This window comes from Ostrea edulis, chromosome 5 (assembly GCF_947568905.1).
Source record: "Ostrea edulis chromosome 5, xbOstEdul1.1, whole genome shotgun sequence".
Taxonomy (NCBI): Eukaryota; Metazoa; Mollusca; class Bivalvia; order Ostreida; family Ostreidae; genus Ostrea; species Ostrea edulis.
In genome coordinates this window covers 24,150,893-24,163,260 of record NC_079168.1, presented here as the reverse complement: position 1 = coordinate 24,163,260, position 12,368 = coordinate 24,150,893, and the positions used below count along the sequence as shown (strand labels likewise).

Here is a 12,368-nt window from a genome sequence, read left to right as displayed (position 1 = left end):
TATAAGACATATACATGTATGTTTACAACTTAAAACAAAACATCATATACCCTCAACAGCTGCAGTCACACCAATATTGCATTTCTTGTGTTGTAAAAGGTCAATGGCTTTGACAAACAGGCTTTTGGTGACAGAGAACATCAGTGATGTGTGTTTAAACAGGAGATCAGTGGCTGATGACATGTGCGACTTCCAGGGCTGCTGTGTGAAGCAGTAGGCCAGTAAATGTTTCTGGAGAGATGACAGCAGATTGTGGAGATGAGGGAAGGCCATCATGAACATTTTGTGCTCAAATTCCTTGTCCAGATTCTTCTCCAGGTCATCCATGGCTTCTTCCTGTCAAAGAATTTCAAAATACGTGTAAACAGAATTTTTGGCGAGGATTTAAATCTTGGCATTATTAGCCAGGGTGTTGAGATCGTTGAAATTTAATATCACTGACAATTTATTTAACATCTTAGGTACTAATTATCTTTCTTGGAACTATGGTACTAAAATTAACTCTCACTAAATATAAATATATATACCCATTTCAATGTGACAATTACTAAATTTGCGTCCTGCTAAAAATTCCACTTAAAATATGGTATGATTCCATGAATGTGTGAATTCACCCTGTACACAAGTACGATATATAAAACATTGATTTCACTTCACAGGTTGACATGGTTTTTGTAACTGATAAAAAAGTCTATGCACTCTTCCTGCTACTGACCGTTTCATTAGCAAGATTTCTGAGAATTGTTTTCATGAGGATTTCCGCGAGCATCAGATCGACAGATCCATCACAGAACTGGGAAGATGCCATACTTTCTGATGAATCAGAGAACCCTAGTAAAGCAGCAATGTGGTTGTTGTCATACAGGCTTGTCAATATCAGGCTTAACTGCATTTGCTAAAAAATGGTAAATAAAATTGTATTTTGATATCTTACAAATCTAAATAATTTTATACTTATTTACCATAGAAAACCATGTTACAATCTGGATTAAACACAAGTTTCATAATCTGTCAAGTTTTCAATTTGTTGCATGAAGCATTAAAATGTTATAACTTAATAAATTAAATGTGTGACACACACAGCAGGATAAGAATTTCCAATGGATCTTAAAAGCACATACCTTCCCCCTGGACAAACTGTCCCACCTGCCCTGACCCTGAGGAAGCAGAGAATGTAACAACTCCATCCGTTCTCTGAGTGGAGGCAGGAGTAGAGAGGCCCCAACACTCAGGATTTCTGACACAGTCTGTAATATACATGTATTGTGCCAGAATTTCCAATGAATGTACCAGTGTAATTTCAAAAATATTGCAATTGTATTTGAAATACATGCATTGATAGGACAACAGAAGTGCTTACATCTCTGATACAGTCTGGTATGTTAGAATCCAGAAGTCTGAACAGCATGTTTCTAAGCTGTGGGGCCTGGTTTCCCAGCACTGAACTTGTCATCCCTCCAACAAGTGCAAGAGATAAGTGGGTGCTAAGCATCTTCAAGCAGAGCTGGACAAAGTGGCGATGTTCTCTGTTTAAGAGAAGGTAGACATACATGTACATAAACTGAGCACCTAAACACAGGAACAATCTCTACAGTCAGCCCATTCTTAAAAAACATACTGATTTGCAATAGAGTCATACATCTTGTCAGAGAACATTATATTTCTTCTCAGTTTCATGCAACAAACACAAGAAAGCCAATAATCAGTATTTCTTTGTTATTGAATGCAAAGTATACTTATTTCCTGTCAGATTATGAAAAATAGCATCAATTCATGACTTTCAGCAAGACCAAACAGAAAAAAATATCAATAAGATAAAGTTGATAATGTAAATCTGACAGCATTCGTGCAAATCAGCATTTTTTGAAAATGATGACCTTACACAGTAACAATGACACTGTAAACTGTGTTGTGTGTAGTGAACCAAACATTCTAACACTGCCACAAAATAGAGCAAATAATCACATTGTTCTAAACATAACCATAGTAATTACAACCTCTACAGACTTTTGACAACCTTTCATTCAGAGGAGGATCCTATCAGCGTCTAAGTGTCTGTTTTACCTGTGTGAATAAAATGGAGCAGGTGGGGTTTCCTCATCAAAACCGGAACAGAAGTTCTCCAGGAATGTCCTTATGGTAGCAAAAGTTGCCTCCTGTAAGTCCACACAGAAAGGTCTCTGCCAAGCCACCACTGGTCTACAACATCCAATAAATTCAAAATGTCAGGTGACATTCTTTACGTTTCATGTCATCAAATAGTGTACAATTTCTGACAAAATCACAACACTGATGTACAAGTAAAATATTGTAATATAAGAAATTCATCCATGCAATATAACCAGGATATGTGCTGAATTTTTGCAAAACGTACATGCGAAGAGACTGCTCTCCAACCATCATTAATATTATCAATGAAAACAGACCTGTCTGTGGGAAGGGCAGTCCAGGCCATGCTGTGGGAGGTACCTGCTGACACCTGATGAATGTGGACTCCATCCAGACCAAGGACTTTTCTTGGGCGTGTGATAGGGCTCTGTGCATGTCCCTGCCCACATTGACCCATCGCATTGTTACCCCAGGCATAAACTTCACTCTCTAAAATACCCAAAACATTCATAGCGCTGTTACCCCAGGCATAAACTTCACTCTCTAAAATACTCAAAACATTCATAGCATTGTTACCCCAGGCATAAAATTTACTCTCTAAAATACCCAAAACATTCATAGCATTGTTACCCCAGGCATAAACTTCACTCTCTAAAATACCCAAAACATTCATAGCATTGTTACCCCAGGCGTAAACTTCACTCTCTAAAATACTCAAAACATTCATAGCATTGTTACCCCAGGCATAAACTTCACTCTCTAAAATACCCAAAACATTCATAACATTGTTACCCCAGGCATAAACTTCACTCTCTAAAATACCCAAAACATTCATAGCATTGCTACCCCAGGCGTAAACTTCACTCTCTAAAATACTCAAAACATTCATAGCATTGTTACCCCAGGCATAAACTTCACTCTCTAAAATACCCAAAACATTCATAACATTGTTACCCCAGGCATAAACTTCACTCTCTAAAATACCCAAAACATTCATAGCATTGCTACCCCAGGCGTAAACTTCACTCTCTAAAATACTCAAAACATTCATAGCATTGTTACCCCAGGTATAAACTTCACTCTCTAAAATACCCAAAACATTCATAGCATTGTTACCCCAGGCATAAATGTCACTCTCTAAAATACCCAAAACATTGTATTATAAAGGTAATGCTTTAGAAACACAATTTAGAATTTCTATACTCACAAGTTTTCCTTCTGCAATTCTTTTGTTAAGTGTAAGAAATACATGCACATCATAAGTACACTGTACATGTATGCATACCTTGGGTGAGAGCTAGCACATGGCTGTCACCACAGGCTATATCCACCACTCGTTTAGACTGTAGATCCTCCACAAGGCGTGGTCTCAGAGCTGTATATTCTGCTGACCCACATCCCAAAATCGCTCCACATCCCCAGGCATACAACTGTTATGACAGAATATTTACATGTATATTTGCTATAAACTTCATCAAGATGAGCTACAAAATGTAATTGGCTTAAGTCAAGAATGTGCTATCTTGACTATGACCTTCAACTTCATGTATATATAGGTGTGTTCGTTTCACCTTTACCTACCTTGCAACAAATACTAATTATTTTCACTTTGTGACCTTGACCTACTGACCTCTAATGGAATAGTCTTTCTTTGACCATTGTTCACTAATGAACTAAATATCAAGTTTGTTCAGTTAAATACCACCGCATCCAAAAATCAGTATCTCATCATGACCTTAAACTTTAACTCTCTGACATCAATGATATATAAATGTCTTCCTCTGACCATTGAAGTCCTGAATATGAAGGTTGGGAGGGGAAAAAATACTGAAATTATCTCACAATGACCTTCACCAATTGACCTCAAAATATAAAAGCGTAGTTTTTTTTCTTTATTATTGTCCATCTAGGTACTGAAAATAAAGACCCTTGAATAAAAAACAGTAGATATCGCAGTACATTAAAGGATTAACAGGTATTCATTATCTCATTATAACCTTGACTTTAGACCACTAAACTTTGAAAATGTAACAGTGTTTTCCTTTATAAATTGTCTACTTAAGCACTGAGAATAAAGTCTGTAGGTTATAAGATGTGGGTGTTACATAAAAGTGTTGATGGACAAACAGACAAGGTGATTACAATAGGGCTCCTGAATCTTTGATGCAGATGCCTTACTTAGCACATTACATTTGTCTTTAATTCAGAGTCTTTTCCAGCATAGCATCCCAACTTCAAATAATATAAACCAGAGCTCCAGATAAGGTGCGTATCAGTGTAAATACTCATTAAATTTTACCAAATACGCATTTAAGTTGAAAATCATGCGTACAATTACACATTAGCAAATGTAAATATGCTTTACACTCCCAAAGTAATGCGTATGAGTCTGCGTATTTGTGATACATGTAGTATGATATAAATATGAATTAGCTATTCATATGAATTGAGGTTAGCCCAGGGCTGAACATACATGATATTTAGCGCTATGGAATACGTTTTGATGACAATCACAATTTTGAAAAATTGGAAGAGTTAACTCAAAAGACTATTATATAGGCCTACTTGTTATACTTTCTTTCTTAAAGAGTTTGTGTGCGGTTAAAAGCACAGAAAAAAAACTTGTATTATCAATCGTAGACGAATGATATATCGTAGACGAATGATATACAGAATTGGATCATAATCATGTGACGGAGTGCCTGACATATTCAAATTTAATGCATCAATGATAAATATCAAATTCCCTATGTCAATGAATAGTTTTAATAAAAAGAACTGCAAAGGGTTTTCCCCGTAAATAGCTGGAGCGGCCTTTTAGCATAAACTTTAAGTTAAAGTTTAACGGAAGAAGTATCATTTATCTGGTGACATCTTCTGTGCAAAAGAGCAAAGATAATCAGTAAATTAACAAAATACACTTTTGAATTTTTCTGAAAAACAAAATACTCATTGATTTGAAAATCAGGGAGTAAAAACTCTTTGAGGTAAAAAATTATCTGGAGCTCTGTATAATCTAGAATTTCTAATATAATTTGGAATTTCAAATATAATATAATCTAGAATTTCAAAGCCAAGTACAGAAACATATTGTGCACAATTTTCCAAGTATCTATTAATTCCTGTCTTTAGAACCTCACCTGTCCTGATGAAGTAATAGCTAATGAGGACTGGCTCCCACAGGCCACTTTCCTGATGTATAATCCACTGAATGCCTCTATCACTTTTGGTTTGTGTTGTCTATTGGTGTCTCCATGACCCAGTTTTCCTGTATTAAATTCAATAATTTGCAAAATGAAAATCATTCATTTGTATGCATGGTAATGCCAAACATTGCTTAAACTTTTACTTTGTCCTGCAATGTCATAGTTAAGTTCATCTTAAGCTATACAATGTTACAAAACTGAGACGATGAGCTATTTCATCTCAAATGATATTATGAAATTGAGGTCTTTTAATAATGAAAAAATGACCATTTTCTCCTCCACCAAATGACCATATAGTTTTGCCGTCCAGAGATACAGCCAGTGTATGACTTCCACCACAGGCCACCAGGCCGACTGATTCAATGGCTTGCACTTTGGTCGGAAAGTTCTTGCTTGATGCATAGTCATGCCCTGAAAAGTAACCTGAAATGTTCTTTATTCCTGTCAACAGAAATGTCAACACTTTTCTTCATCAGGCTTATTGAGAAAAAAGAAAATCATGCTATAAAGGTATGAAATCAAAATCTATTTCATAATGATAATACAAAAAACCAAATGAGTGTGTAGAAAATATTGTAAAGGAGAATTCTATCTTATACCCAATCTTCCAAACTCCCCATCTCCCCATGTGTATAGTTCCCCATCCTCAGTTACAGCAGCACTGTGTCTGTAGCCTGCCGAGACGCATTTCACAACCTGTAGACAAACACAAACACAACATATTCAATTTATTTAGAGGGGGGGGGGGGGGGGGGACACTAGGTATGTTACAATGCATCTGATTAGTAAAATTCCATAGGTCTGAATTACATCATAACAGTTACTAGACTTTGGTAAACTCAAAGAGATTATATACTGGTATCGGTATTAATTTAACTAGTCTATGTACAAAATTCCTATTAAGAATTTAGATTACAATATTCCAGAAAATTCATATAAAATTTTCTTGATCATCAATGTTTTAGCAGCATAGTGATGATCAATGAGTGATTTCTAAAGGTCAACAATTTCATGAGTGACAACACTTGATGGAAATAAAAACTTCACCAAATATAAAAGGTCAATGCTTAAATACTTTTTCAGACAATTTACCTGATGTATCCAACAATATTCTTGAAGGTTTACCTTGATCAACTTACTGTTTCTCGGAATTTATCTATCCTACTTTCATTTTTAAATCGTCAGATTTTAAAGGATTCTAGATTAGATATCATTTGCTTGATATTAAAGATGTTCTATTAGCTTCAGGCATTCCTGAAGATGTTATACATGTATATATTCTAAACTCTCAAAGCCTATAGATAATTAATGCTACCTCTCCAGACCTATGGATAATTAATGCTACCTCTCCCGACCTATGGATAATTAATGCTACCTCTCCGGACCTATGGATAATTAATGCTACCTCTCCCGACCTATGGATAATTAATGCTACCTCTCCAGACCTATAGATAATTAATGCTACCTCTCCGGACCTATGGACAATTAATGCTATCTCTCTGGACCTATAGATAATTAATGCTACCTCTCCCGACCTATGGATAATTAATGCTACCTCTCCAGACCTAAAGATAATTAATGCTACCTCTCCGGACCTATGGACAATTAATGCTATCTCTCTGGACCTATAGATAATTCATGCTACCTCTCTGAACCTATCGATAATTAATACTACCTCTCCGGACCTATAGATAATTAACGCTACCTCTCCGGACCTATAGATAATTGATGCTACCTCTCTGGACCTATGGATAATTAATGCTACCTCTACGGACCTATGGATAATTAATGCTACCTCTCTGGACCTAACAGTTATAGACTTACTCCTACATTTTTGAGAAGTATACTATCTATATGTAGAAAAGTGGGTTTTTTTAACAACTGTTTCGGTGTACATGCATATTCAACAATCGAAGTGAACATGCCTTGAATGTATCAATCAACTCTCAGTCAGTGCTCCCACTGGACCAAAATTCCCTTTCGCCACTTTTTCGGGGTGCGGCGCAGCGCAAATAATCTCATGCTTTACAATTATTTCCATCATATTATTTTATTCATTACACTGATTTTAGCATTTTGAATCAGTTATATTACTTAATCATATCCACCTACCATACCTAAACACTTCTTTCTGAATTATTAAGAAGTTGATTTGTTTTTTGATAAATTCTATTATGGAAATCAAAAATCAGATAATAAATCATATAAATATAAACTTCATGATGCTACACCCCTCAGTGAAAACATTGTGTACTTTGACCGAAATACAGATGTCACAAAACATCAAGCCCAATTTAGAGTCGTATCTCAACCATTCCCTATTAAATTTCCGTTTTGGTATGGAAGATTTTGCAATTTGGACAGAATAAGATGTTTGAGCAGGTGGGGTTGACTGTAAAGCCAAACAATGATATTTTTTAAAATAGAATGGGGTGCGTAGTCTTATGAGATTAACATTTTTATACTGTTGCGCACCGAACTTCAAAGAAAATTATTTATTTAAATTGCTATGTCCATATCAATGGTGACTGACCGCATTGTTTATGAAATATCGAACTAAAATCAAACCCATCAAAATTAAAATCTTGTAATCAACGAGCTTGGCCGCAAAAACAAACAATTGATGTATATACATTATACACAATAATACGGCCAATTTAATTACCGGTCAGTTCTGTGGTTAAGAATTGACATTAATGTGAAGATGATAACACGATAATGAATAAGACTTCAAATGTTAAACAATTGACCACAGCAGGGTACACAGCTGTCCGATGTACTTTATTACATAATCACCGACTTTTTTGCAGCCATACATTACCTGAGGCTATTATCTGGCCTTCGTGACCAGCTCTGTGTGCACTGGAGCGACGCGAGATTTCCGGTCGCACGCGTTGACTGAATAAACAAATTTTGACTGCATAAACAAACAGGCGATAATGTGTCACTGACAAAGGAAAACACAAGACAGATTTTAAAATACAATTTACTACAAAATGGGATTTTCGCCACTTTAATTTTTTTTTCTCGCCATTTTTGAAAAAAATTCGCCATTGGCGAAAATGGCGAAGCCCAGCTTGAGCACTGCTCTCAGTGTTTCACTCAGACAGTTCGACATACAATGAACATGTACATCTTATTGATAAATAAAACATAATTATGGCAGGGCATGATCAACATGTATTGCAGAATATGTAGGAAAATACACTGTACCAACCTTTCCAAACAATGGACCTTTCACCAGTTTCGGGCATTTCTGTGTGGAGTGGGTTCCATGGCCTAATTTTCCATAATCACCTGATAATTTGAAAACATGAGTATGTATACTACTTTGTACACAACTACATTCCTATAACATGACTTCTGATGGCTAACATTTTACATACATGTAGTGTCAAAATCATTTAGTTCTTGTATCCTTACATTAAAAATTCATAACAATTAAATTTAAACTTTATTTTACAACAATTAAACACAAATTCTATAGCTTATACTAGTGTCTCTTGTGGGCTTTAATATTTGAGGAACCGGAGTACCCGAAGGAAACTCTCATGTCTGTGTAAACGACACATAAACCATCACATTCCCAATACAACCAGAGCTGACCATGCTTGGATTTCTCAACAACAAAAATCTCAATGATTGAGTTTCTTTTTATCAGAGCAGTCAGAATTTGAGTAAAATCTCGGACTTTAGTCCAAGTTTTGAGTTAAGATTTTTTCAAGAAATCCAGGCCATGACAATCTGGAGTGGCAGCTGTGTGAAGAGAGAGTGATAATGACTAAGCTACCCATACACCCATCACATTAAACCTTTAGGTCTCCATAGAATACTAACCATCTCCCCAGCTGTACACTTCTCCATTGGAAGTCAGAGCCAACGTATGGCCGTCTGAACCCTTTGAGGATGAGATCTTTTTTATAGAACATTTCTTTTCAAACAGAGGCTTCTTGGGCACAGAGCAGTTATTGGAATCTCCCAGACCAAGCCTGCCATAGCTTCCTTTACCACACGCCCCCACAGTCCCATCACCATAGATAAGGAAGGTACAAAACTGACCCGCCTCCACCTGCAAGGAGAGAATGTATACACTGCGGACTTACAGTTCAACAAAAGTTATCACTCAACATGTATATTTATCATGTAGTACAAAATTCTAATTATTGACATGAGCAGTCAAATGATAAACGTGTGTACAGATTCCATCAGTTTATAACAAGACAAAGAACATCTGATATTTAGATATTCAGTGTTTGGGAGTATAAAACCACGTCACCTGTTGACAGTCAGTGAATACGGTGGAGAACTTTGGAGAGGTGATTTTCTCCTGCCCCCCTTCAGCCAGTTGGTGAGTACAGTTACTTCCCCAGACATGTACCTCCCCACAGCTCCCAGACAGATTGGCATTACTGTGTGATGTCGAGTTGTTACAGTTTTCATCAGGTCCTGTGCAGCAGTTACTGGCATACTCAGATGCCAAGAAATACAGCTATAACCCACAACAGAGAAACATATCAAAAATAAGAAAAGATGGACTGAACCAAAACTGACTATGAAATATACTGAATATACATGTACATGTATATGGTGAATATATTTTACTTTTCTAGTGATCAAAATAATTCCTAAAAATCAAATCAAAATAATATATGATGTAAATTTATGTATATAATGCACAATATAATGTGCACCACATGTTCTCATATATACATATGTATATGGATTCTACCTCTTCCAACAGAATTACTGCTGCATAATATAGTGATACCAAGCCATTTTCATCTGGAGAAACATCTCTAATCATCGAACTGGATAGTCCTCTGCATCCTCCCTATCATTCAAAAAGTTAAAAGGCTATTGAAAATAAATTTTAAGTCATTCAAATAAACAATTAAACTTAATAGTACAAGAAAATAAGATATTCTCTGCATATTGATAAGAATTTTCAGATCATTCCTTTGACATTTTAACCATACAATCATCTTTATTCTTACCAATGGATTTATCATATCTGTGATTATCTTCAAAAATGATTGCCAGTGTATTTTCCCTGCATCTATATCTTTACTCTTGCTTCTGGTCACTGTGACAGAGATTTTCAAGGACATTTCAATCCAGCCAAGGACATATCGAAGAGATCCTCTCTGAGTGGCAAGAGCAATCATCAGTTCTGCAGCCAGCCTCTGCCCTGTCAAATCAGCCTCAGAATTTGGGTTTGCTGCTTGTTGTAAGAATACATTAATCTGATTCAATGAATCTACTCCTAGAGGGGTTAATTTTGTTTCATTGGAAAGAGACAGTGGAGGGAAATTTGCCACTACCGATAGGGCTGTCTGTAGAATATCATTGCAAAATGAAAATTGCCCTGTTTGTTTTGCCAAAACCCAATTCTGTCGGAGCAAAGAGAAGAGAATGTTAATTCCTGTTTTAACCCCTAATTCCAACAAGGCATCATTGCCCTGTGGCATACTGAATCCTGAATGACTTTTATCATCTTCTGATTTTCCGGTGACTGAAGTATTGAGGGGAGAATCTTCCGTGGAAAGTTTCCTGATGTGATGTTTGTATGACACCGCTTGGTATACTCGCTGCAGGATAATTAATCGTTTCTGAAGCACTTTGGAAAACCTCGAAAGACTGGACACGGTTTTGGCAAGGTTTCGTTGATGCCCTAACAATGCATTTATCAAGTGTTCCTGTTCCTCTACTGTCACCTGCTCCTGGTCATAATCCGTCAGTGTGGGTCCCTTCAAACTTATGGCCTGCTGTGGTAGTAAGTTGACCTCTTTGTGGGAGACAAGTCTCTCGAACAAGCCATCCAGCCCTGATTGAGAGGCTATGACCTCACAGTCTTCTGAAACCCAACTGGAATGGAAATGCTCTCCAAACTTCAAGTGTATATGACCGGGATCTACCATCTTTGTCAAACCTGTCTTAAAGTTAAAGATATATTTTTATTTATTTATTCACCAATCAAGGGCCCTCAGGGGGCATATACAAATTAACAATTAAACATTATGACTACATGATACAATTTACACATGTGTACCATAAACACATGTTAAGGGTTTCTACATTGACATAGGTATTGAATTCTCATCACAATACTGATTGGAAATGTACTGTACAATAAGTGTGCTATATGGAAAGTAAAGTAAAACAATATTATAAAATGTTGTCACAAACACAGAGGGTACCAAGGGACGGTGCCTGAGCCAAGTCGATCAGACTGGCAGTCTTGTACCCTAATTGTTTGAAACAGCTTATTTATAGTATACACAAAAATAAATACATGATACTACAATATGTACACATGCATACCATATACAGATGTTATATATTCAAGACAGCTTACTTGAGTATTGTATACAATTAAATAGAACTATACAATACGATATACAGATGTATACCATATATACATGTTAAGGGTTTCTACATTGATGTTGGTCTCGAGTTGGCTTATAGTACTGATTGAAAATGCGATGTACAACAAGGATGTTACACGGGTAGGAAAATAAAACAATATTATAAAATGTTGTCATGAATACAGGGGGTACCAAGGGACGGTGCCTTTGCCAAGTCAATCAGATTGGCAGTCTTGTAGATCTACCCCAAGTATTCAAGACAGCTATAAATTATTCGATGTCAAAGAGGCATTGAATAGTGCATATGTGTATATAACAACCGTGTCCAAAGTAATAGGCCTAATAGTGTGCACTGACAGATGGCAACGCTAACTTTCACATCTGTCCAGATAACTATGTTCTATATTAGGCGATCACTAGGCTAGTAATTTGCAGAAATAGAGTTGGAGCCAACTAATGAACAAAAATGTCAACGAATATACACACTCTTTACCACCATATATTAAGCATATATTTTTTACAAATTTAATATTGGCAATCATACCTTAAATCTGCATCTCAAATTCTTTATTTTAAAAGAGCTATACTCATCCGGGATTTCTTCTTTCCATTTCGTCTGGTTCGTCTACTATTCACGCATGCGCGTACGCCAAAGCTTCAAGAGCCCGATGCTTAAAGTTTTATAAAT

General features: G+C 36.3%; 1 protein-coding gene across 5 annotated transcripts in view; it reads right to left on the bottom strand.

The window, feature by feature from the left end:
- LOC125652698 (probable E3 ubiquitin-protein ligase HERC1) overlaps positions 1-12,331 on the bottom strand; it is a 68,561-nt gene extending 56,230 nt beyond the window's left edge. For 4 of the 5 annotated variants that reach the window (XR_008803107.1, XR_008803106.1, XM_048882057.2 and 1 more), the window contains exons 1-16: positions 12,225-12,316; positions 10,310-11,248; positions 10,045-10,146; positions 9,592-9,804; positions 9,153-9,384; positions 8,533-8,612; positions 5,915-6,011; positions 5,583-5,726; positions 5,250-5,377; positions 3,395-3,539; positions 2,427-2,598; positions 2,065-2,199; positions 1,361-1,526; positions 1,122-1,247; positions 716-895; positions 51-336 (exon numbers count right to left, since the gene is read on the bottom strand). Coding sequence is in view for 3 of the 5 variants with exons in the window: in XM_048882057.2 (XP_048738014.2) it covers positions 51-336; positions 716-895; positions 1,122-1,247; positions 1,361-1,526; positions 2,065-2,199; positions 2,427-2,598; positions 3,395-3,539; positions 5,250-5,377; positions 5,583-5,726; positions 5,915-6,011; positions 8,533-8,612; positions 9,153-9,384; positions 9,592-9,804; positions 10,045-10,146; positions 10,310-11,233 (3,130 nt within the window). In the remaining 2 variants the exon portion in view is untranslated. Of the gene's footprint in view, positions 1-50; positions 337-715; positions 896-1,121; positions 1,248-1,360; positions 1,527-2,064; positions 2,200-2,426; positions 2,599-3,394; positions 3,540-5,249; positions 5,378-5,582; positions 5,727-5,914; positions 6,012-8,532; positions 8,613-9,152; positions 9,385-9,591; positions 9,805-10,044; positions 10,147-10,309; positions 11,249-12,224 lie in introns of all 5 variants that reach the window. The other variant, XM_048882056.2, reaches the window with a different exon arrangement.
- Between the last annotated feature and the right edge of the window lie 37 nt (positions 12,332-12,368).